The 25,842-nt window shown below is 35.1% G+C and overlaps 1 protein-coding gene and 1 long non-coding RNA gene across 8 annotated transcripts; one reads left to right on the top strand and one right to left on the bottom strand.

Annotated features, from left to right (window-relative positions):
- Positions 1-85: 85 nt before the first annotated feature.
- LOC128867331 (protein eiger) lies at positions 86-23,528 on the bottom strand. Of its 7 annotated transcripts, none has more exons than XM_054108454.1 (8): positions 22,542-23,528; positions 9,544-9,669; positions 4,945-5,255; positions 4,746-4,883; positions 2,356-2,489; positions 2,010-2,111; positions 763-1,174; positions 86-696 (listed from the first exon to the last, which is right to left on the bottom strand). In XM_054108454.1, the coding sequence occupies exons 1-7, from the start codon at positions 22,707-22,709 to the stop codon at positions 804-806; spliced, it is 1,350 nt and encodes a 449-aa protein (XP_053964429.1). In that variant the 5' UTR covers positions 22,710-23,528; the 3' UTR covers positions 86-696; positions 763-803. The 7 variants fall into 7 exon arrangements, with proteins under 7 accessions (XP_053964429.1, XP_053964428.1, XP_053964427.1 ...); XM_054108453.1 differs by having other exon boundaries at positions 86-1,174; positions 22,542-22,940; positions 23,218-23,527; XM_054108452.1 differs by having other exon boundaries at positions 86-1,174; positions 22,542-22,940; positions 23,146-23,527.
- A 629-nt stretch (positions 23,529-24,157) lies between these two features.
- Positions 24,158-25,634, top strand: LOC128866463 (uncharacterized). The gene is made up of 3 exons (XR_008454937.1): positions 24,158-24,244; positions 24,819-25,241; positions 25,309-25,634. It is a non-coding gene; the product is annotated as an uncharacterized LOC128866463 (long non-coding RNA).
- Positions 25,635-25,842: the final 208 nt, after the last annotated feature.

Raw genomic sequence — 25,842 nt, forward strand, 5'->3', positions numbered from 1 at the left:
GCAGTCGAATTATTATTATTAATTATAAAATAAGATTTGTTGTTGTTTAGAACGCAGTCTAAATACATTCAATTCATACAAAAAATAAGTTTTATTTTGACTTTATTCATACTTTTATAACAATTCATACATGCTTTCTTATATACATACGAAATAGTATTTATTTCGTAATTAACCTCAGTAATAACAATAAATACGACCTCAAAAGCAAAATTGAGTGTCTAAAAATGATATATTTTCTAGCTTTAAAAACTAAAGTGTGAACGCAAATGCAAATAAATTATAAATAAACATATTTTGGTCATTAGAGTATACAAATGCGCTTCATTATTACAAACGGAAAAGTTTATTGCAAGTTATTTTACTGTTACTTTACTGTTAGGTCCATATACTACTTGTGAATACGTAAGATGTTACGTTGTCATTAAATTTAAACGAGCCCAATTTCGTATTTCACAGTAAGTAGGTAAAGTAAAGTCAAACTGGTTATTTGGTTTTAATCCTTCAAAAAGTTCAGTTTTACATTTTCCTCGGGGTCTTCTTAGTTAACATACAAGATATAAGTTTGAAATTCAATATTTCTTTTTTTTTTAAATTTCTTTTTTAGACAAGAATTACGATCTCTTTCAGTTCTACCGTTTTCACGACGGATTTGATTAAATTCAAATAGTAATTTCACGGCCCTCAAAGCAGGATCTACCCTTGATAATGATCATTATTTGCTTTACAATATCATTGCAGTATTCTTACATTCGTACATACATATTGGATTACTAAATCATCGCCTTTGTTCACTTTGATTATTATATTTTTATCAGTCCAAAGTAACTGCGATTATTGGCATCCTTCAAAATGACATTTCGATCACTATGGAAATCGCGCAAATGAATTGTTTCACTCTCCTTGAGAAAGATAAGTCCGCTGGTATGGCACGTGTGTATCTTGTGCGGTATATTTGTCGGTACTGTGTTTAAACATTGAAGGAATGGCTTATGACCATGGAATATTACAAAACCATTTTGGTCGTGAGTATTGTTATAGCACACCTGAGCGTATACGTAATAAAGACCCGGTTCATGCACGGTTAATATGCCATTCTCTACTTTGAAGTAGTTATCCACGTCAATTTCATTTGACCAACTTGGGTGGCCGATGTACATGTCACCAGAATATGCTGTTGAGTACAGAGAAAAAGGTGATATCGTATTAAGATATGTTGCGTGTGCTTAAGTACATATGTACCTGCAAACTGCTGTGTTTTAGGGAAACAATTCTTATCATTTAGAAATGTTTAAAAGTGTATACAGTAGGTTCTGTTTTTATGCGGTAGATACGTTCCGCAAGAAACAGCATAAAAAAAACAGCATAAAAAAAGCTACTAGTTCTATAGTAAAACTATAGATACGTTTCAAAAGTGCTAAAACCGCATAAATCTGAAATAATGTAATAAAATCGCATAAAAAAAGGGTACTAGTCCCATATTATAACTATAGATACGTTCCATAGACCGCATGAATCTGAAATAATTAAATAAAATCGCATAAACAAAATATTGTATTTTTGAAAAGTATATCTTTATTTAAGAAACGTCAGAATCGAAAAATAAATTTAAGTCAGAAATAGAATCAGACAATTCCCACATGTTGCGCGTTCGTTGAGGATTTGGCGTAAAATCACTTTCGTCACTTGAGGAAATGTACACGTCTGATCTAGATAGTTATGCAGGCGGTTCCATACTTGTAGGGTTAGCATTTCTGATGTAATCTGTGATGAGTTTTTGCTTAGCTGGTTTAGAATCTTGTTTATATGTACAATTCCCGATGGGTCGACATGCATTTTGTAATTTAAAAAAAACCGCACTATTTCAAAACCGCATAAAAAAAAGCCGCATAAAAACAGAACCTACTGTATATGTAGTTTGTTTATTCATCTCAAGAAAATATTCAAAAAATGTTAAAACTTTCACGAAAGGTCATGCATTATTGATTTTATTATTGCTTTATACTTACAATCGACTTTAATGCTAGCATAGCGGTCTGGTATTTTACGATTTAAATGAAAATGTGCCGCTGGGTTATTGGAAGTGGTCTGTATTTGTCGCGTGGATTTAGCTGAAACGAAATTAGAGTCGTTTAGAAAGATTCGATGATTTTCGCTGATGTTAATGTGAGTGTGCAAGTTGCTTCAATTAAGGAGCCTAACGACTACCGAAAGTACTTAGCGCCCGTTGTCTATGGGCTCAATTTTTATTCACTAAAATAGTTAAGAATTTAAGTTAAGGAAAGAAGGAGGATTCAATATTTTGTAGAGTTATTTGTAATTGGTTTTAAAGAAATGTGGAAAAAAGAAACCTACCATTTTTTACAATAGCATTTTTATATCTACGATCATCCAAATTACGCCTATGAGAACGTTTTGGTCCCATTTGTTCTTTTGTAGACCTTCCGTGCTCAATTTTGCCATCCGCTTTGCTGCCTTGAGATGGTCGTCTATAAATAAAGACTCAATGTTGCGTATAAAATTGTATCGGTTAGAGAAAATATAAAACTGTGCACTAGCTGAAAGCACACACGTCCTGTTCTGGATAAATCTGGTTACATACATATATAGTATAGGTGTCTAGATCTTAACCGCATAACTCAAAATATTAGCCTTGAGCTTTGTTGATGACGATTAAGAACGCAAAATTCTGAAATCTGAACTCAAAATATATCTTGGGTAATTAATTTTCTTCTATCAGCTAGAGGCTTAATTTCAAGATTTTTACGTGTCACCAGAAAGTAGATTGTTTAAAGCAAGCATTTTCACAAGCAATATCAATGCGTTTCCAATGTCCGGTCAAGAGCCTTATAAGATCCCACTGTGCATGCCTAACGTATAATATTATACGTTTACATTTCTCAATAGCTGATGCTTTGAAATGTTGGAAGTGGGGGCTGCAATAGATTGCAATTTAAACGGCAGTTCAATTCTACTACCTGTTCTTAAATAACTTAGGGTTGACACCATCTTGTAATAATATGTAAATAACTTGGATATATTTAAATTATTTTAGATAGTTGGCAGCGCTGTTAATATATATATCTGTATTAAACCCTCTTTATTTGATACGAATATTGTATGTTTATCTTCTACTCTGTCGAAAAGTGTACCTTCATTGTTACTAAGAATCACAGTTTTGTATATATCTCCAAAAGAACCCTTTCTGAAAAAACACGTTTAGAATAATAGACCAAATTGTTACGAAGTTTAGTTCGCATAGAAATTATAAGAATTACTTAGTTTTATATATAACTATTTTAAATAGTAAAGTCAGTAAAAATTTAATATTCCATAAAATACAGCCTTTTTTACTCTTAACTAATAGAGTACTTTCTGAAATTTCTATCGGCGTGGGGCTCTAAAGTTAAAAAAAAACAAGCAAGCGTATACTGCATTTTTACTTATAAAAATACAATATTTTCTGCCTTATCATGCAATATTCTAGTATACTTGGAGTCACTGATCTAAGCAAGTTGCTTGAAGCATTGAGTGAGTAATAACAGAGAAACTGTTCTCATTTCACAAACCACCTAAAACAACAAAAAGATGGTAGCACTGCACTTATTTTTTGTTTTGACAAACTGTTATGTAATTCGTTCCTTTAGCCGAAAGACCGGTACTGGCAATACTTTTGAGGAAGTAACTGAACAACTCTTCCCTGTCAGAGGCTGCAGAATTTAGTCCGAGGATTTTCTTCTGGCAAGTTCATGAAAAGTGACAAACGATCAGTTGCCGTGCAGAACAGAACGGTGTAAGCCAATATGTTGAAAACTGAGAGCCAACAACGAAATATTTGAAAATGTAATGTCTTTCAGCCAAGTCAGTGTGATACCAATAAGACTTTGGAAGTGTGAGCTTAATATAATATATAGCTGCCTTGACCTCGTGTCTGTTTTGTAATGAACTGTGAACTCTTCAATTATATTAGACAGAAGCACCTATCCGATTTTCGAAGTGTTAGGAAAAAATTTTCTGCCATAGATTTATTGACCTTTAAGCGTTAGCGACGTCGATTACGACAGACAATAGAACGATGAAATACATAAGTTTTAAATGGCTTAGACATAGTTCAAATCAAGTTGTGCAAATAAAGTGAAATACCCCGGCGTTGGAAGTACTAAGCGGAGAAGGATTTAATTTCAGTCGGGATATAGAGAATGTATAAGGTGGCACCTTTCGAAACCCGCTATTTCATTTTTGAGGAGTTTATTAACTGAACGTCAGCCCCAAAAACAAACAAACCGGTGTGTGCAGATGTATATGTGCACGATTATTCTATATTCTTGTCTTTACTTACTTTCGCGTACTCTTCCTCTTTTTTTGTTTGTTTAATTTCTATGCTGATGTCACCGTACTTGAGAAGACACAATCTTACATTATATCATTCTTGAGTTTCTGTTGCTGTTTTGTCTCCAGCTCGAGAAAAAACAAAATAATAGCGCTGTTAGTTGAACTCATCCAAATCGCTTAAGCGATTATAGCGCCAAAAAAAAGGAGATGAAGTGCAAATTTAATAACATCTGTGATTAAAACAAGACAATCAAATGAATATCGACCAACTTGTCTGATCGCATTCCCATGAAAAAAGTATTCATTGAAAAACTTCTCACTCGAAATTCAGTACTTCGTTAAGAGTTATTTTTAAGGCAATAAAAGTGTAAAGTAAAAAAAAAATAAGAGAATATTATTCTTATTAGACTTACCTAAGCACCAATATTTTCCCTTCCTGATTATGTGATTGTTTTGCATTATTGCTTCTGTTTCTTCCGATTTTATAATTATCTTTTTTTACCTGCTCTTCGTTGGAGTATTCTGGTGAAATAGAACGAGATTTGCGCACGCTAAAAAATAGAATGCTTTGAGTACCAAGACTGGTAGACGGTTAAGAAAGCACTAATTTACCTCGTCTTTTTCTTCCGGGTAGCATTGAATTTGGAAAAGTCATTAAACACATCTCCATCGTCAGGTATGCCTATTTCCTCTTCACTTTCATCATCTTTCTCTTCATTTAAATCTGCATTAGCTACAATAATATCGTCTTCATTTTCATTTTCATCCTCATAGTTCAAAGCAGCTAATTTCTTTCTAAAATCCTCATAATCGTATTCATTGTCATAATCATCGTCGTCGATGTCTTCATCATTTTCCTTATCGATTAATTTCTCGTCGTCATCGTCCAATATTGTTTTTTTATCAATAAACACTCGATTATACTAAAAATAAAAAAGAGTATAAACAAACGTTAATTGGAAATTAATACTTTGAGTAGTTGCATTTTGATGCACATTCTCGCTATCAACAAGTTATACGAGATATTCCTTCACATCTAGACTGTTCGATTGAGAAACCTTAAGATAAGGTTGTTTACGTCTATACCGAGGTTTTGAAAAAGCGGTTTATCAAGGATAACATTCTTGCATTACATAGGGCAGGATATTCACAGAGGAAGTGGAAGATAGTTTCCTGTTTATCCGGATGATCACAACTATGATAGTATATACTTTAAGGGATGCCCATTTTGACTGCTTGCTCTCCTATCAACTAGAGGGCATCCCTTCGTTTCATATTTATCACTGTTGTCTTACTTTTGATTGTGGTTGTAGGTGAGCTATAACGTTCTGCTAACTTTGCATGCCGTCTGACCTCTAAGTCTACAAATCGCGATTCACAAGTATTTTGAAGAGATTGCGGTTCTGCAAGAATGTTTTTCACGGCAGATCCCCGGTTCATGTGCTTTTTCGTTTTCTTCAATGTTCCGATGTCTCGGGACCCAGATTAAAGGTACGTTATGGTTTCAGCTTAAGGTGGAAAGGCTGTTCCTGCTTTGTTTCATCAGCTTAGAGGGTTGTGTAGCCGAATCCAGTGCCTGGATTGCAATATGGCTATTCGAAAGAGCGATATTGCCCTTAAAAGAGAAGTCTGCGATTATTAGTCTACAAGCTTCTCATATTGAAAGACGCACCGATTTTTCAATTCTAAATCTGTGAGAATATATAAAGTGTATAGACCATCGCACCATCTGTATAGACTGTAGTGTCGAAATTGTATAGTGAAAGTCCCTTATTCCATTCCTTCTGATATGGAAAGAGAGGGGCAAAATTCCTATTGATTGTCACCGTTGGGACGATGTAATCAGTCCTTCCCGAGGTGTACTGAGTTTGTCGCAATAAAAGACTGGCACGACCATAAGTTTTGTCTTTCCACCGATCCTAAATGCTCTCATGGTGCCTTATCTACATAGCGTGTGTGTGCGGTGCGTCGGTTAAGTGAGTGTGTTTTTGCTTTTTGCCGCACATATTTTTTGTACCGCACATAGCATTCATTAGAATTGAATACATTTGGGTCGTGTGTGTCTGGGCCGATTATTATGAAATTTGGTATATATATATATTTTCCCAACGGAGAAGGTTAGTATAATATGCTTATTGATTCCACTCGCCACCAGGTGGCGCTGCCGAAGGCCAAAACGAGGACCCGGGTAACCCTAGGATGTGTTTTTACATTGTGGCTATCAAATCAAAGCTACTGATGAGTGCTTTAATACAGAGTATTTTTTAGGTCTCTGAGTGACCAGGGTCTCGAGATATAGCCGAAAAGGTGGACCAAGGTACCCTTGGATGTGTTTGTACAATATGGGTATCAGATGGAAGCTGTTATGAAAGCTTTTAAGTGAAGTAATTTTTACTGCCCGTTTCCGGGATAAAGAATGGAGATGGAGCTGGAGATGGAAGAGGAAAAGCTATAGCTACAGGAAGAGGAAGAGAAAGATAAAGAGGAAGACCACTTATTATTAAAAATTAAAAAAAAATTCTAAAAAAATTTTAAAATGTTACATATACGCTTATTATATAAACGTTAATTCATTGTACCATTGCCGGCATGATTTGTGATCGTTTCCTTAATTTTTTGCAGAAAGGTTATGCTAATATGAGATATTATATCATTCATATATTTACGTATTACCTGTGTACTCACAAATATACGGTTGAAGCAAATATATGTCAGTTTTTTTACTTCGCCTGGAAAAGTTGATATAAATTTAAGAAGAGTAAATAGAACTTATTTTATATCAGACTTCACGCAAAAAGTCATTTGCACCTGAACACATCGCTGGGTTAAAGCGGAGGGGAATAGAACAGTTCTCTTCTCCTTCTCCGCTTTTTCGTACACGACGAAGTGTATGTATCATACGATTGATGTTGTTGTTTATGTGTAAAGGGGAGCGCATCTATGCAAATGCAGAACGGAACAACGACGCGCTCAAACTTTCTTTCTGATGTGATTTTCAAGCAAACAACAAGTGAGTATTTTTTCTCCAGAGAAAACCACGTTTTTAAAATTGTTTTCTGATAAAAACAACCATTTGAGTAAATATTTAGAATATTTTGCATCTATTTGATAGGAAACGAAGATTTCCTGAAATATTTAAAAATTTTCACGCAAAATTGTTTCAAAATATTATTTGCCGCGATAAAGCCGGAAAAGAAAGAAATTTTATTTTGTTAGTGCAAAGTGAACAGTTGTAAATTTACGTGAGTATATACACAAGTTTTTTCTTAATTGCCAAAAAGATAGCGAAATATTAAAATTATTTCAAACAAAGAAATAAAATCAATGTTGATCAACATTTATTCAATAGTGACGTCATATTGTGGTTACAAAAGAAGATAATTAAAGTGATTTTTTGAGCGTCATCGCGTACTGTAAAACGGACAAATTGTATATACCACATGCTCTTCAAAGTAATGCGTTCCGAGAAAAAAACAGTATAACGGTAAATTTGCGTGAGTATATACATGCGCGAGAATTTTTATAAAAAACACGCAGTATTTTTCGGCTTAATTTAATTAATTAATCTAGATTTTTTTAAAGACGACCAGCGGAACGGGCGGGTTTTCGCTAGTGCAACCATAAAGTTTACTTAGGCTGAAGGCCCCATCTTCTTGCAAGCATACATTTACAAGCATACTGAGCCATTTCTGCTTTCCTTTCCCGTTCTTCAATGTTCAGTTTCCAGCTAAGTACTTTGCGCTGGTTGAAATTGAGAGAGTTTGTCCATCAATACAATTATGGAAGCAGCAACTAACTGAAAAGTGTCTAAACTTATGATTTAACAAATTTCAGATATTGATGAAATTGAAATGATTTTTAGACGTTGAAAATTCGCAAAAACGTGGACATAATATTGCCATTTCCTAAAAACCCTTTATTTGCTTTCAGGGAATACATATGTACAAGTACTATATTATGTATATATTTAAGTATATAACAATAGACGTCAAATCAACTTTTTTTCTGGGTATTGGATCAAATAAATTTTTTTTAGAGATTGAGTCGTAAGAAAAAAAGTAATTTCTTCGGTTTTAGAAGCTAGCTCCCGAAATCGAGATATGGGTTTTCGAAGTGCGAAATTGCGGTTTTAGTAAAAAATTATTTATGTATGTATTATTATTTTTTTACTTATTATATATGTTTTAAATACTTAGCAATGTATCTCAGTACATCTGGACAAAGCTACACAACTACTGAAGATCAACACGTTCGCGGAAAATGGCCGAAAGAAAATTACATCGGCTTCTCCACGACACTGAGTTCACCGATAGAGGGCCATCAGACTACCTTCAACATCTCAAAAGTTTAGCTCCTGGCATAGTAACCGAAAGCATCTTGAAGCAAATGCCGCAAAACCATCGTTGCATTTTAGCTGTCACTGCCACCAGTTATTTAGATCGACCCTCCCTATTAGCAGATGAAATATTCATAAGTATATGAGGTATAAAAAACACCAATATGGTTGGATAGTGACCATGCACTGTCCAATGATGCTGCAATACGCAATGCGCCAAAACCACTTACACGCTATCGATTCACCAGCCACGGAACTACAAGCGCCCACTATATAAATCAAGAAAAGAAAAAAAAAAACACGAACGACGAGAGAGCTAATAAGGTTTCAAAAGGTATGCGGTACTATCATTTGTGTTTCGGGGCAAAAGCTAAAAAGTGTCTATAAATCAATGATTTGAAAAATCATCTTACATTCCTTATCATACCTATTAAAAAATGCTTTTTCCAGTAAACGACTCAGGTGCTTAGCCAATATCAATGAATATGGATCTTCTTCGAATTTTCAGCTGACACTTCATGGTCATGATCTTCATCTAACCACAGACCATCGCAGTTATCGAGTGCTGCAGTATCAACAGTAGAGTGACTAGTAAGATCAATGCACAATAAAAAGCCCTCGTCTCCTCCATATTTCGAGGTTTTGCATTGTTTACATCGAATACATTCCGGTGGCGTCCAAAACACTTCAAAACACTTGAAGAACACATGAAACACCTTTACTTTAAAAATTTTAAATTACTACTTCACAAATTACAAAACTAGTTTGGTCGAGGAAGGTATACATTTTCATTTACGATAATATAATAAAGGAAAAATATTGGTTATATAAAATTATTAATGATACCTATGACAATAGTTTTATTCAAATACTACTACCTTTCGATAATCGTCTTCGTCATCTAAATTTGTTAAGCCCAAACGTTTCTGCATGCTGAGTATGACTTTGTCCAACTGTTTAACTTCAGTTTCCAAATGGGAAATGCGTTGAAAATGCCAAATCTGAAGAAATAAAATACAGGAAGTTTTCAATATCAATTTCGATATTGTAAATACCATAATTTGCATACATACATACATTAAATATTAAATTAAGTACATATCGACTGCAGAATATCGAAAAAGGAAATAGTTTATAAATAACGTGGTCCACATTAAGCGAACAAAAACAATACTTGCTCCAAGTGTACATACAAACCTTCATATGTACTACATAAAGGAATTAGCAAAAGACTATGATGAACAAAATCTTCTTTTGAAAATGAATCACAAATAAAACTAATATAAGTGAAATGATGAGCAATTACTTGTATAAAAATGGTATTAGATCTTGCACCCATTTCCATTAAATTTGAATCAATAAAGAGACCGGCCAATCAGTTTTAATCATTTCGATTTTTATAACTTTATGCCTTACAAATGCCTACAAACGCCACTACACAAATATGTGACTACCAAAAAATTCAGCAAATAATTGCAGTTTTACACGTCTCCGGGCATGAAACACCATGATACATAGCTGTTTCTAATAGCAGCCGTCCCTCGGCCGACAATGGGTATTTCTGAGTGTATTTCTGCCATAAAAAAGCTCCTCATAAAAAAATATCTGCCGTTCGGAGCCGGCCTGAAACTGTAGGCCCCTCCAATTGCGGAACAACATCAAAAAGGGTTTATGCGCCAATTATATATTAGGTGCGCAACTAAGGTCTCGCTGTCTTTTTGATGAAAATACAACTTTATTGAAAAAAAAAAAATGGTGACAAGTGAATCATTGAAAGTATTGTCCATCACTGCCTACTACTTTTTCCCATCGTTCTGGTAGATCTCATATACCGTTGCGGTAAAACTGTTCATCTTTGGAGGCCATCCACGGATCAAGCCATTTTTTGATGTCTTCATATGAATGGAACTGCTGGTCAGCTAGACCATGTGCCATCGATTGGAACAGGTGATAATCGGACGGCGCAATATCTGGAGAATATGACGGGTGGGGTAGGATTTCCCATTTCAGTGTTTAAAGGTAGGTTTTAACGGGTTTGGCAACGTGAGGCCGAGCGCTGTCATGCCGTAGAATCACTTTTTCATGCCTCTCCGCGTATTGCGGTCGCTTCTCGCGCAATGCTCGGCTCAATCGCATCAATTGAAGTCGATGCCGATACCCCAGTGATGGTTTCGCTTGGTTTTAACAGTTCATAATAAATAACACCAACTTGGTCCCACCAAGTATGTACATAGCATAACCTTCGCAGCGTGAATAGTCGGCTGAGGCGACGAGGTAGAAGCATGACCGGGCAGTCCCCGTGACTTCCTTTTCTTTGAATTGCTGTAATGAATCCATTTTTCATCACCCCTGACGATGCGGTGAAGAAAACCCTTCTTTTTTTTGCCGCTGAAGCAGTTGTTCAGAGGCGAAAAACCGATGTTCAATATCCCTTGGTTTTAACTCATAAGGAACCCAAGTCCCCTGTTTCTGAATCATTCCCAAAGCATGCAATCGCCTGGAAATGGATTGGCGGGTAACTCCTAATACTGAAGCAAGCTCTTCTTGCGACGGATCCTCATTGAGCAATGCCTCCAATTCAGCGTTTTCGAAGGTTTTTGGCCTTCCTTCACGCGGATGGTCTTCAACATTAAAATCGCCGTCTTTGAAGCGACGGAACTAATCTCGGCACGTTGTTTCACTTAAAGCAGCATCTCCATAAACTTTTTGTAGCTCTCGATGCGCTTCAGCCGCCGTTTTTTCCAATGAAAGAGGAAAATCACTTCCCGCAAATGGCGATTATTCGGCACAAAATCAGAAATTTTCACAAAACCAAAAGTATATGATACCAAAACAAAATCTCTAATGTGTCGAAGCAGTTTGTTTACCATATGTCTAAGCTTGGTTTATGACGTTTAGGTTATGTTAGAATCAACTAGCACACACTGCTGGCGGCATCTATTGACAAACAGCAGGAACTTACTTACGCACCTAATATATAACTATTTACATACTCAATTAAACATAATCCGTGTTCGGATGCATATCTGAGTAAAAAAAAGCAAGATTTAAAATGGCTAGAGGGTTTAATTAGAAGCATTGGTCGGTAATAAAAATTACGAATTCGTGTAGGACTTGAAGTCGGAACTAATATCCTCGAACAGAAAAAAATCGAAATTGAAGATATAAGAAAAATAAGGATTTTAAATAAAAAATACGTTTATTTTCTCAACTTTTTAACTACTTATATAATAGGTCTATAATAATAATATCATTGATATCAACGCAACAAACATTCCCCATATATGTAATTGGCCAGACAATCCGCTGGCAATGGAGCCGCCAATTTTCAAAAGAAGCTATTTTTAATTAATGCAAAGTTAATATGGCAATACAAATTTGTGCGGAGGATTACGAAGAATATCTTTTTTATATCTACTTTTTACTCGATTGACAATGTTTGCTATTTCGCCAATTATGAGTTATAGATCAATATGAATGATTAATACGAGTTATAGATCATTATTGTCAGACACGGACGACACTATTGTTTTAGCTGGGAAAAACATGAGTTATCGTGGAGACCAAATTATCTACAATACATTTTGTAAGATTTATCTAAAAGACCAAATTTCGTAACAAATTATCCTGGTTCCACAGAAATTTTTTAATGTGGTAATAGGGAAAGTTACTATGCCATTTTTTTATATGGTTATCAAATTAAAACTTCCGAAAATAAGCAATTAAATTATACTATACTATTATATTAGAAAACCTATTTTATAAATTTTTTCTAACTATAAGTATATTTTCTCTATTTTCTACCTTCATAGCCATAACTCTCTCTCTTTTTTCGTATTATTAAAAGATAGCTTCTTCTAAAATTTTGGTGCACAAAATTGGCCTTAGGGCTATGCTCTAATGAAGTTTTTTCTTAGAATATAATGTAGAATCCAAATGGGCTTGAAACGAATAGACTCGCCCTAATATAAATATATATATATATATTATATATTGTATGTACTTCTAATAGCGGTTGCCTCGACAGGCAATGCAAAATTCCAATTGTGTTTCCGCCATAAAAAAGCTTCTCTAAAAAAGCCAACTGCTATTCGGAGACGGAGTAAAGATTTAGGTCTCTACATTTGTGGAACAAATTGAGACGTTCAACAAAGCATCCAACAAATAATTTGTGTGCTAATTATTTATACAATATTTAAAGTGCATGCCTGTCTGGCCGTCTGTCCATAAACATGCTAGCTCAGTAAAAATTGATACATATGGTTGAGCGAAGCTGCGATTTTTAAAGGCAAAAATTCTAAATTTCAGTAATTTTCAGAGCAAATGTATGTATTCAAACTTTTCAATCGAAATGATGTATGTACTTATACAAGAAAAATAAATGCGGTTATTTAAAAATAATTTAAAAAAAAGGGCGTGTAGTGCAGACATTAAGTTTAAACTTTGCCCATACACATTATAAACGGCCTAACGGAATCAAGATGCATAGACACATGATAGCTCTAGTAAAACATATGATATCTGAACGAAACTTGGCTATAATACACATACATATATACCATGCCCTTGCCCAAGAGTGGGTGATAACTGAAAACGACAAAAAGGCGGCATATCAAAGAAGAAAAATGCGCTTATTTCAAAAATTTCATTGATGCCTTTTTATCAGCTATTCTACTGTTATGATCTTGTATTGATGCACCTTGGTTTCATTTGTATATCTAGCAGTTGGATCAAACCAGCTATGTCAACTTAAGCAGAAAATGCGGAGTTGTTGCTTTTCATGTAATTCGGTAAATTTCCCAATACCGACTATGAACTGCAAATACTTTTTATGAGGAGGTTTTTCATGGCAGAAAAAAACTCGGAGATTTGCCATTTCCTGCCGAGGGGCGACCGGTATTAGAAAAAATCGTTTTCTTAATTTTAAGTTTTCATACGGAGATTCGAACCTATGTGCTCCGAATGGTAGTCACGCACAACCCATTCGGCTACGGCGGCCGCCAAATTGTATTATATGCCTAACAAAAAAAGGAGGTTTAATTAATTCCTTTCCTTAGTCTAGATGCTAATTGAATTTGTCCTCCCCACCTAGCTGTGTATACCTTCGCAGTTTGTTAAGTATAGCTACTGTCAGGGTCAAATTCATAGTACTGGCAGTCAATTTCTTGATAGTTATGTTTAGTTCGTTCGGTAGTCAATTCTGGACCAACCGCTGGCTACAGCCACCTCCGAACGTCAAATGGTTTTTTTATTAAATGCTTTTCCAACAAGTGCTGTCCATAATATGTTTCGAGCCCGGCACCAAGCGAATGGACGAATTGGCAACCACGGCCACCTGAGATGGCTGCATATAAATGCCTCTATATAATGGCAAAGCTGCGTATGTACACACATATGTACGTTGAGTAAAACCTCACTGACATAAACTGCATATACTTTTATAAAGATTTTCAATCCCAAATTAAATTCCTTTTTGACCACGCGAAATTAAAACACTAGCATTTTATTGAAATAATCCATGTGTTCAAATTTTTATCGTAAAAATTTATAAGCAATATCACATAATCATGTAATATTTAGAAAACCAAATTGCAGTCGCGACACACCGAGGCGTAAGTGGGGTAATACTCGTCTTACGTTTCACTAATACATAGTAAAACGCTCCGGTAATATAATCTTTAGTTCGATTGCGTCCTTACCTAAACCATTCTTTACTTTTACATATGCATACATTCTTATATAATAACAATTGAATAAAAAAATACTTACAAAATAATTGATCCCAACGATCCGTTTCAAGTAATGCCCACATATTTTTACCCACAGCAGATCACCAGATACGTAATATTATATATGTACATCGGTGTATATGCACATTCAGTCATAAATTTGTACTTTATATCCATTTATATTTTCAAATTAATGTCTTTTGACAATAGAACAAGATGTTAATTTTAATTCATACATACATATACGTTTACGCACATACATATATTTATTGTGTACACACAACATAGCCGTAGCCGAATGGGTTGGTGCGTGACTATCATTCGGAATTCAGAGAGCACGTAGGTTCGAATCTCAGTGAAGCACCAAAATTAAGAAAAAGATTTTTCTAATAGTGGTCACCCCTCGGCAGGCTATGACAAGCCTCCGAGTGTATTTCTGCCATGAAAAAGCTCCTCATAAAAAATATCTGCCGTTCGGAGTCGGCTTTAAAATGCAGGTTGCTCCATTTGTGGAACAACATCAAGACGCACACCACGAATACGAGGAGGAACTCAGAAGGGTGTACGCGCTAATTATATACACATATGTATATATACACACCATGCACGAGGTTTGTTAAAAAAATAAGGTGAATTTTCAAATTTCGCGGGCTACGTACATTCGCCTTTCGATTATAATTTTTGGTATGGTATACTCGTCTCGAAATATGTTCACGGTTTTGGCAATATAGCATGATTAATTTGTTTGTGAGAGGCATAAATAACACGAGAATTTTACGTGTTCGACGATTTTCTGCCATCGAAAAAATGGATCAAAGAAGTTGCATAAAATTTTGTGTAAAAAAAGAGCTTGTCTGTAAAGTCGGTTTACTGACGATAGTTTAACGTGATAACGCCATAGTTTAACGTGATAACGTCATAAGAAAATACTGATTGAATGGTTGCATTTTTCAAAAGAAAATTTAAATTTTATTTGTTTGATAGATATTTTGTATGGATATAGAGAATGAGGTAACATTAACATAACATAACATAACATAACATAACATAACATAGCACAACATAACATAACATAACATAACATAACATAACATATCATAACATAACATAACATAACATGCTGTTCAAGCAAGGCAACGACGCATGAGTAAGATAACGACGCATTTTTTGGTGCGTGCAGCCGGCTACATAGAATTATAAGACGTTATCACGTCAAAAAATAATAATAACATTAAAACAACAGGTATTATTAACAAACTTGGTTTTATTTTAAATTCTTCAAGTAAATCAAATTAATAATAATCAATAAGAAGGCATATGCAAATACAAATACGTGAATTTATATATGTACATATGCGCGTATACATACATACACTTAAGTAGGAGAGAGCAAGATGTCGAACGTTGTCGTTCGTTTGCTTTGTTCGTTCCGCGCTTTCGCTTGCAGTTCATGGTAACGGCAATGAGCAAGGTAACGACAAATGAGCAAGGTAACGGCAATGAGCAAGGCAACGACAAATGAGCAAGGTAACGATAAATAAGCAAGGTAACGACAAATGAGCAAGGTAACACTAATGAGCAAGGTAACGACACATTTTTTCGTGCGTGCAGCCTGTTAAATCGAATTATAAGACGTTATCACGTCAAAAATGGAAAAGTGCTCAAAAACACTTGTAATATTTACAGTGGCATACGGTGAGAGTACTCTGAGTCAAAAAAATGTTTACAAGTGGTACAAGCTTTTCTCAGAAGGTCGAGAAGATGTGAATGACGACGCTCGCTCTGGACGCCCCACCACATTAACAACCGATGAAAATGATGAGAAAGTGAAGAAAATTGTTACGGAGGATCGTCGAATCACAATTAGAGAAGTTGCCATGCAATCTTTTCGGAAATTTTGGGCATGAAGCGTGTAGCAGCGAAGTTCGTTCCAAAATTACTGAATTCAAACCAAAAACAACGTTGCATGAGCATCAATAAGGAACTGTTGAACGACGTCAACGATGATCAAGATTTGCTTAAAGAGTCATAGCTCGTGACGAGTCATGGGTATATGGTTATGACATCGAAACCAAAGCCCAATCGCCCCAATGGAAGTGTTCAGGAGAGCCAAGAGTCGATAGCAGAAAATCGCCAAACACGAAAAACACTTGTCTTATTTATACCTCTCACAAACAAACTAATCATGCTATGTTGCTAAAACCGTGAACATATCTTCGAGACGAGTGTACGAACATACCAAAAAATAATAATCAAAAGCCGAATTCCGAAGATGCGAAATTTGAAAAAAAAACGCAACTTCTTCTCTTGAATTATAAACAGTTGAGTTATAGATAATTTGCTAATACATAAATGAATTTAGGTTAACTACGTTGCTTTCCTTCGATTGAGCTGTTGTTTCTGAAAGTCATTACTAATCATGTCAAGACGCATTCTTGTAGATGGCCATTTTACATGTCTCACCGCTAAATACAAAACTTGTTATCATATCCACTCTTACATGGAAAACGTTAAACAGCAAAAAAAATTAATTAATGTTTAAAACGATATCAACCTGAAGTTCTATGAAAACTTATAGAGATACAGTTACGAGCTCTAAAATAATAATTACTATAACCACTAAGTGAATTCAGAATTTGAGTAGGCCCTTAAATTTTTGAATTTTCATAAATACATACATGTGCACAAATGACAAATTATATGTAAATGAAAATAAATTGCAAATATAAGATTTTTGATCTGATAACAGTACAGACAGTTTATTTTTTACTGGTCGTAGTGCCGGTAAGCGTAGTTGTGAATTCAACAAACAAAATCTTGAACCAATTACGCCCGTTCACGAAATAAGTATGCCGTGTATTTGTAATTGCGTTTTTGGAGAAGGCTGCGGACCTCACACACTTTGGTGGTGCGTGGTTTCCGATTTGATAGTAATTTTTTCGGGATTTTTTTAGTATTTTTAAACGTAATTATGAAATTTTAATGCACCATTTTCTATATACATATGTACATATGTATTTACATATCATGGTGGTGTACATTGGTAACTTTCTCGCTCTAGCTTGACAAGTGGCTGCCTTAACAAATTCAATGTTGCTTGTTTACAAAAATAGGTGCATGTGCAGTTCAAAAAAATATTAACAAATTTAATTTTCCGTACAAAGCAATCGGCCGACAACACTGGTCGTGTGTGACTATTTGTTTTGAATTTATTCGTTGTCGAAAATGAACATATACCTATTTCCCAATTGGTGGTGCTTTACGATGTAGCCAATTTATTTTAGATGAATAATATTGATCTTTTTTCCGGCAAATGGCTTAATATTGGGTAGTCGAAAAAGTCTTTTCATATTTCTAATCAAACTTCAACTCATTTTTTTTAATATTTATGATGAACTTTATTAAACCACATATGTACCATTTTGGTCGACCACCTTTTGCAATTTTTCTTCTAGAGACATTATTCCATCAGTGTAAAACTTTTCTGGTTTCTCGGCGAAAAACTGCACAAGTAATTTTCACAGGCTTTTCTTGAAGCCAACTTTACTGCATTACGGGAGTTCTGCATTGACCGAAACAAATGGTAGTCCGATGGTGCAAGGTCAGGGCTATATGGTGGATGCATTAAAACTTCCCAGCCAAGCTCTCCCAGTTTTTGCCGAGTCATCAAAGATGTGTGTGGCCTAGCGTTGTCCTGATGGAAGACGACGCCCTTTCTGCTGATCAGTTCTGGCCGTTTTTTTTCAATCGCTTGCTTCAATCTCATCAGTTGTTGACAGTAAAGCACAGCATAACCTTTCGAGGCATTAATTCTGGCTTTGCGACCATTTGTTGAGCTTCACCACCCTTGCACCACGATCTTTTTCGCACATTATTGTCGTATTTGATCCACTTTTCGTCTCCTGTTACCATTCGCTTCAGAAATGGTTCGATTTCATTTCGTTTCAGCAAAGAATCGCAGATGTTAATTCGGTCCATTAAATTTTTCACAGACAATTCATGTGGTACCCAAACATCGAGCTTCTTTTTGTAACCAGCCCTTTTTAAATGGTTCAAAACCGTTTGATGATGATGATGGCCAATCTTTTCCATAATTTCATCGACTTTTTCAACGACTAACGACTTTTTCTAACACCATATGATATGACACAATGTGATTGGTAGCACTGGAGATAGATGACTCCAACGACATCTATTGACAAAATACGAAAAGACTTTTTCGACTACCTAATATGACAATGCTGTATGTTCTTTTCAAATGTAACATATTTTTTGTAATTTATTTTTATAAGTTATATAAATAATAAAAATGTCCTAAATGTGAGAATTTGAGCGTGCTTGAGTAAGTATTTTAATTAAGAGCAACAATTTTGCAATAAAATTACCCATTTGTTAGCACTCGACTCTTGAGTAAGTAATAACGGGTTGGTGTCGAAATTCTGTATGTACAAAATTCTAAAAACAAAATTCTGCTTTTTAAAATTCTGCTTTTTTAAAATTCTGCTTTTTTAAAATTCTGCTTTCTAAAATTCTGCTTTCAAAATTCTGTATTACAAAATTCTGTATTAAAATATAATAATAACAATGTTAAAGAGGTAATGTAATTATTTAATTTATTATTATTATTATTTTTTATTATTATTCGAGATATTAAATAAAAAATAATAATAATAATAATAATCATTTTTTCTTCAGTTTCGATAGAATCCACAGTATCTTTGCGTAGAACTTCTTTTCGCGTGGGCGGCCATCGGCCGCGCTTCAAAAAAATAACCCTCATCAGTCCAACTCCGGCTACGCAATCCACCGTATTTTTGCGTAGAACTCCTTTTCGCGTGGGCGGCCTTCGGCCGCGCTTCAAAAAAATAACCCTCATCAGTCCGACTCCGGCTACGCAATCCACCGTATTTTTGCGTAGAACTCCTTTTCGCGTGGGCGGCCTTCGGCCGCGCTTCAAAAAAATAACCCTCATCAGTCCAACTCCGGCTACGCAATCCACCGTATTTTTGCGTAGAACTCCTTTTCGCGTTGGCGGCCTTCGGCCGCGCTTCAAAAAAATAACCCTCATCAGTCCAACTCCGGCTACGCAATCCACAGTATTTTTGCGTAGAACTCTTCTAAAAAACGAACCGCTGCGAAGGATTATTAAGAAAAGAACTGAATTAAGTCACACTAAATGTAATTGGCTAAACTAAAATATTGTTATCGCTTAAACATATACATATGTATGTATATTTATGGAATAAATGTTTATTTTGTTACTTCTTGTATGACGAAAATCACAAAACTTGAATAAAGCAGAATTTTTCGCATTAAACATGCAGAATATTGAAAAAGAAGAATTTTAGAAAGCCGAATTTTAAAAAGCAGAATTTTAAAAAAGCAGAATTTAAAAAGCAGAATTTGTTTGCAATTTACAGAATTTTGTCACCCAGAATTTTGTAATACAGAATAATGACACGCTCCCAGTAATAACATAGAGTCATAACCTCAAGTAAAAAATATTTTGTATTCCCACTTGAACATATTGAGCGTTTAATGTTTGTAAAGTAAGAAGTATGAAAAGAGGAGGAGGGCATATTCTCGTACATACGTATAAAAAGTTGCCAAAAATAATACAGCTGTTGGATTTTGCTAAACATTCGTTTCTTGGTGGGCTAGAGTACGTTGAACTCGAAAATTAAATTCGTTTTTTATAGTTTTTATATTTTCGATAAAATTAAGACTAAGAGGAAAAATATAATTTCTTCTTTCTGAAGCATCCCAACAATACCAAATATGTTTATATTTGCGACAACAAAATTTTGTTTTATACGCGCAAGCAAGTGGCGTGCCGCGTGCACAGAAAAATATCACGATTCTCTAAAAATACTCAAGAGATTGCATTTGTTATCATAACCAAAATGTATATGTAAACATAAATATTATATGTTACATGCAAAAAAAATCCGTACTCTTGTTTCAAAGTAAATTTCTAAATCACGGCTACAGCCGTTGATAAATACTTAAGAACGATGCGTTGGCAACCACAAACGCGCATCTTTCAACAAGTACGGAGCCATAACGGTGCTTTTTGCAATTGAATATATTTGCTGTGAGCACATTCATCGAAATGCGTTCATTTATCTATTTCTCTTGAAGGGTTCGCATTGATTTTCTGCGGTTTAGTAGACGTTTTTGTGAGAATTTTTTTTATTCCATTTGCATTGTAACTAGTTGACAATAAATAAACTAACGAGCATTTTTCTTTGGCTCTTGTATAATACAATACAATAATCTACAGGTGTCCCGTCGTTTCATGTTTATCAATGTCGACGATTGCTTGAGGTTGTAGGTGGGCCATAACGTTCTGCTGATTTTGCATTTCGTCTGGTCTCTCCATCTACAATCTGCGATGTGAAGGTATTTTAAGGAAATTGCATTCTTGACCGCACCTAATGGTGTGAATACTGGTAGTGCAAGAACGCTATTCATGGCAGATCCCCCTCTCGCCAGTTCATCAGCTTGTTCGTTACCTTCTATGTTCCGGTGTCCCGGGACCCAAATTAAGGTTACTTTATGGTTTTCACTCAAGTTGGTGAGGCTATTCCTACTTTGTTCCACGACTTTAGAGATTGTTATAGCCGTCCGGTTGTTATTGCAGCTTGGCTATCCGAAAGAATAGCGATATTGCCCTTAAAATAGAAATCTGCGATTAGTAACCTACAAGCTTCCCCAATTGCCAGTACTTCCGCCTGGAAGACACTGCTGGTATTAGGGAGACGCACAGATTTTTCAATTCCCAGTCTATGAGAATATATACCAGCTCCAACACCACAATCCATTTTACTGCCATCTGTATAGACTGTGGTATCGAAGTAGTTTAGACAGAATCCCTTATTCCATTTTCTTTATATGTAGGTCTATTGGAAGAGTGATAGTGAAAGAGTTTGTCCGTTGATATTTGGTAGGGTAAAAGTTGGTACCTTGTATCTGGTGGTAAAAATCGTAAGTTCTGTTTTACGCGGGTTTAAACTAAGGCCACATCCTGCGGCCCAAGAGTTAAGCTCGCCTAACACCCTTTGGATGATCCCACTGATCGTATTGGGACACAGTCCTGACACCATTAGCACCACATCATCAGCGTACGCCACCACTTTTACCCCACCTCCATTAAGTTTTATTAAGATTTTGCTGATCACACAAAGCCAAAGAAGTGGAGATAATACTCCCCTCTATGGAGTGCCCCCGTGGACCTTCTTGGTTATGTTGATATTACCCATATTAGCTTTGATGATCCTGGTTTCTAGCATGGAGATGACCCAATTACTAATGCAACTGTCCACCTCTAGGTCTATCAACGCCCGTTGGATGGCATCTGTACTAACATTGTTAAAGGCGCCTTCTATATCCAAGAATGCCGTCATGGTATAATGATTGCTCTCGAGAGAGCCCTCTATTGTTCGGATTACCTCGTGAGGCACTGTCTCCGTAGATTTGCCTTTAAGGTATGCGTGTTGTGCAGTTAATATACCAAAGCCCTCCAAAGAGCTTCTGAGGTGCATATCCAAAAGTCTACAAAAGTTTTTAACAGGAAAGGCGAAAAACTTATTGGCTGATTCATGCCCCTTCCTACCTACTTTTGGTATTTAAAACGGGTACAAATGAAAATATTTTGTGTTGGTTAAACTTTGTTACATCAAAGTTGCACTTGGCTTAATTTCACAGAGTAAAGTATCGATTACTTATTTCATTTCGAGGTGTGAACATTGACTGAGCGGACTTTGGAACAAAGGATAGATAACCTCTCAATAGATAAGAAAATCCGTTTGTAATAAAATATTTATTGGCAGAATAGAAACAAACAGTCTCCATTAAACTTGATATTGTTGCACAAATGGAGTTGCCTATAGATTTATGCCATTTCCGAATGGCAGATGGCTTTTATGAAAAGATTTTTCGTGGCAGAAATAGTCTCAGAAGACTTCCATTGTCTACCGAGGGGGGCCACTATTAACAAAAATCTTAACTTAACCTAACCTGGGCCCTAATAGTCACGCACAAATCTAATCGGCAACGGCGGCATATCTTTATATACCGAACTCAGTGGCAATAGATTATGCATGGCAAACAATGAAAATAAAGGTAATGCAAAAAATACTCACCGTAAAACCTAACAAAAGTAAACTCAAAACCAGAGTTAATGTCCTTAAAATGATCGGACTGAGGTTGGAGCTGTGTTGACAGCGTGCCGCTGTTCCTGGAAGCATCAATGAAGAATTATCAGCACAGCATGGTGCGGATATAAACGGCTTGAGTGTTTCTGTTGTCATCACTATAATAATTCGAAACAAATGGGTGAAGTGACGCCTCAAGTGCGGGGCTTGCTTTTTAGTTGCCTTTCCTAATTCTTATAAATGTTGAGTTATAGTTTTGCGTTATCTCTGTTCTCAAAACATAAGCAATCAGTATCTGGGAATTTAGTTTTGAGGTATAACGTACATATATACAAATGTACATGGACTTGTGCTGCCGCAGTACATAGTCACTTATTATATTACGAACTATATTTTTATGAAAAAATAACGAAATTAATTTAACAGGAAAAATAAAGTGATCATTGTAAAAGGTTAAATGATTTCATAATATGAGCATGTATACATAGATATGACATCTGTTATTGTCACTCCTGTTAAAAGTCTAGACAACTGCTTGTAATTTAATTAATCTAAAAGTCGTTGGACTCAAGTATTATTAAATTTAATTCACTTGTAGGTACACCCTCGTGTTTGTTGTTGTCAAACCAATATTTATTTTTTTATTAGTAACGTTGCAATTAACTCAATAAAAATATTTATCGCTGATAATTGGTTCCGGTTGTCTCATGCAGCATATTATTTTATTTTTCTCTCTCAGTATGAAATTCACTATCGCTATCGGAAGCATTTAGTTGTGTGCCGGTTTCATTGCCTTCGCGAAGCATGTACTATATGCTTAGTTTTATCTCTACGCTTAGTTCTATCAGCGCGAACTTCTATTATAAAATGTCCGAACCTCTCAATATTTTACTTAAAACTGAGCGCTCTTTCCTCAGTACATTCATTCAATGGTCACAAAAGTTTTTATGTTACGTATATGTGCATAAATCCGCCATTCGTACCCTCTAGGAAAAATCTGCACTCACACGCAATGGCCGGGGCAAGGATGATAGATTACCACATTCGGCCTTCATCTATGATGAAAAAAAAATGATGAGGGTAACTTCGGCATCGTGGTGAAAAAAATTTAGAAGACGTGGTCAATATTAGACCGTTAACCAGCTCTCAACGAATTTGAAAGAATCACCTGATTGGCTGACGACACCGGGGTCATGACGGCGAGGTTGTGTCGGTGATATTCGAAAAAAACTCAAATTAACCTTCTCCCATGTTGCTTCCTTGCCGTCTGAACAATAGATAATAAGAAGCGAAACTCTCTAATTTTATGTGAAAGCGCGCCCAGAAATTTATTTGTGTACTTGACTGCACTGCCAATCCCTGGGCTGATGAACAGCTGCTGACGAAATGGCGGAAATGGTGAGAAATAAGACACCAAATATAACTGACGAAAGCAGTTCGTTTTTACTCTAATGGAAAAGTATTGCAATTTACATATGTATATTTAATTATTTGTTTTAAAATAAGTTCAATTGAAACGAAATAATTTAAGTGAAAGTTTTAATCAAAGGTTGTTATTAAAATTTTCACAAAACCTCTTATTTCCTTTTCAGCTTCTAGTTTTAACTCATCTTGTGTGCATGTATGCATTATTGTATATTTCTTCTGAGAGCACTGTCAAATTCAATCACACTTGGCTAAATATATTTTGTGTATGTATTTCATCCTAATAAGAACTGGGTGTTTGGGGTATGTAAATATGTATATGTTATTTGCAATTATTTTATATTTGGCTTTTAGGGCATAGGTAATTAAATTGAATTTGTGTTTTGATCTCCTTAGTTTGAAATATTTTACAAGCATAATTTTTGTTACATTTTTATGTTATAAAAAATTAAAGGTTATCTTCATTAATCGTTACTTTTATTTTTATTGTGCTTTAATTTAGTCTGTTCGTTGTTTTACAAACATGTTTTTGTTTCCGACTTTTTATCTTAAATTCAAAAATTGCAATATTTTATGGATTTCTTTATAATTATTATTATTTTTTTTTTTAACATTACTTTTGTGTTTAAATTTTGAATAATTTCATTTAAATGTTAATTTTTGAATATTTTGGTTATTTATGTATTTAATACTGATTTTGTTTATTTTTATTGCTATATGGATGTGTATATGTGTGATATAAACCTACTGGGGAATCGCGCACTAACCTCAACAGTGGTGTGGAAACTTAAAATTCCCAAATTTTATTTTAAAAATCCCCAATCAATGTTTCTTCCGCAGATCACTGACGAATGTTATAAAAAAATACACATTAGTTATCAATGGTCTGAACTGTGGTATCCGGCTGTCAAGCTGACGTCAATGGGGTCACGAACCGGTTTGATAACGAAAAAACTAAGATTGGGTTAGTGATATATGAAAAAAATCAATATAATATCACTTCATTGCCATCTGAACAACGAGCGATTTCGCTAGCGAATTCCTCGTTATGTGGGAAGTTCCCGTCACAATTTTCTTTTTCCCTATAGTTATTGGCCAAACCTTATAAATCTATCCTCATTGGTCTCAATACTAGTTCGGAATTTTTGAACGTAGAACGTTAAAACGTACTTGATCTTATCCGTCGATTTTAGTACTTTTTTGTTGTTGCAGTAAACTAAACCGTGGCAATACGGAATAATCACCTAGTGTCATGGTCTAAAAGTACGTTCACATATACAGTAATCACCAATAAATCCAAAAAATTAATCTATCCGTTCACATATGCCAGATTACCTGCAAAATTGACAATCAGCCGCTAACGCTGTTTTGGAAGATGTTTCTACATAGAAATGAAGAAAAGACAAGGAGAAGGAATTTAATTGCGTAATTGGCTGCTAATAATCATAATAATAAACAGTTGGAGGAAATCCGTCAACGACGTTTACTGACGTTGCAAAAAATGATGGCAGCAATACACATCCGAAATTCGATATTACATTTTTTAATAAGCAATAACAGGCCAAAGCGTCTATGGACATAGATGTTTTCCGGTAATATGAATACATAGTTAATAATACCAAACAAAAAATTTATTAGAATTATGTCTACAAACCTGTTTTCTTTGCCGGCATCCATTTTATTTAGTTTTTACTTTGACGCCTTTCTTTACACGCATAAAAATAATGATCTATTACACAGAAAACCCAGGGTTGCATGTAGAAACGTATGGTTATAATCTAGAATTATTTTATAATCTCAGATTTCTGGAGAATTTTGTTCTGGAAATTTTGTATGGGTAATCTCGTTTTTTAATTACGGATTG

This window comes from Anastrepha ludens, chromosome 6 (genome assembly GCF_028408465.1).
Source record: "Anastrepha ludens isolate Willacy chromosome 6, idAnaLude1.1, whole genome shotgun sequence".
Lineage (NCBI taxonomy): Eukaryota > Metazoa > Arthropoda > Insecta > Diptera > Tephritidae > Anastrepha > Anastrepha ludens.

Coding starts and splice junctions, on each gene's coding strand:
- LOC128867331 (XM_054108454.1), bottom strand. CDS start 22,709: ATGACAACAGAAACACTCAAGCCGTTTATATCCGCACCATGCTGTGCT. Junction 4,884..4,944: donor ACCCGGAAGAAAAAGACGAG/GTAAATTAGTGC, acceptor TCTATTTTTTAG/CGTGCGCAAATCTCGTTCTA. Junction 2,112..2,355: donor AAATGCTATTGTAAAAAATG/GTAGGTTTCTTT, acceptor ATTTCGTTTCAG/CTAAATCCACGCGACAAATA.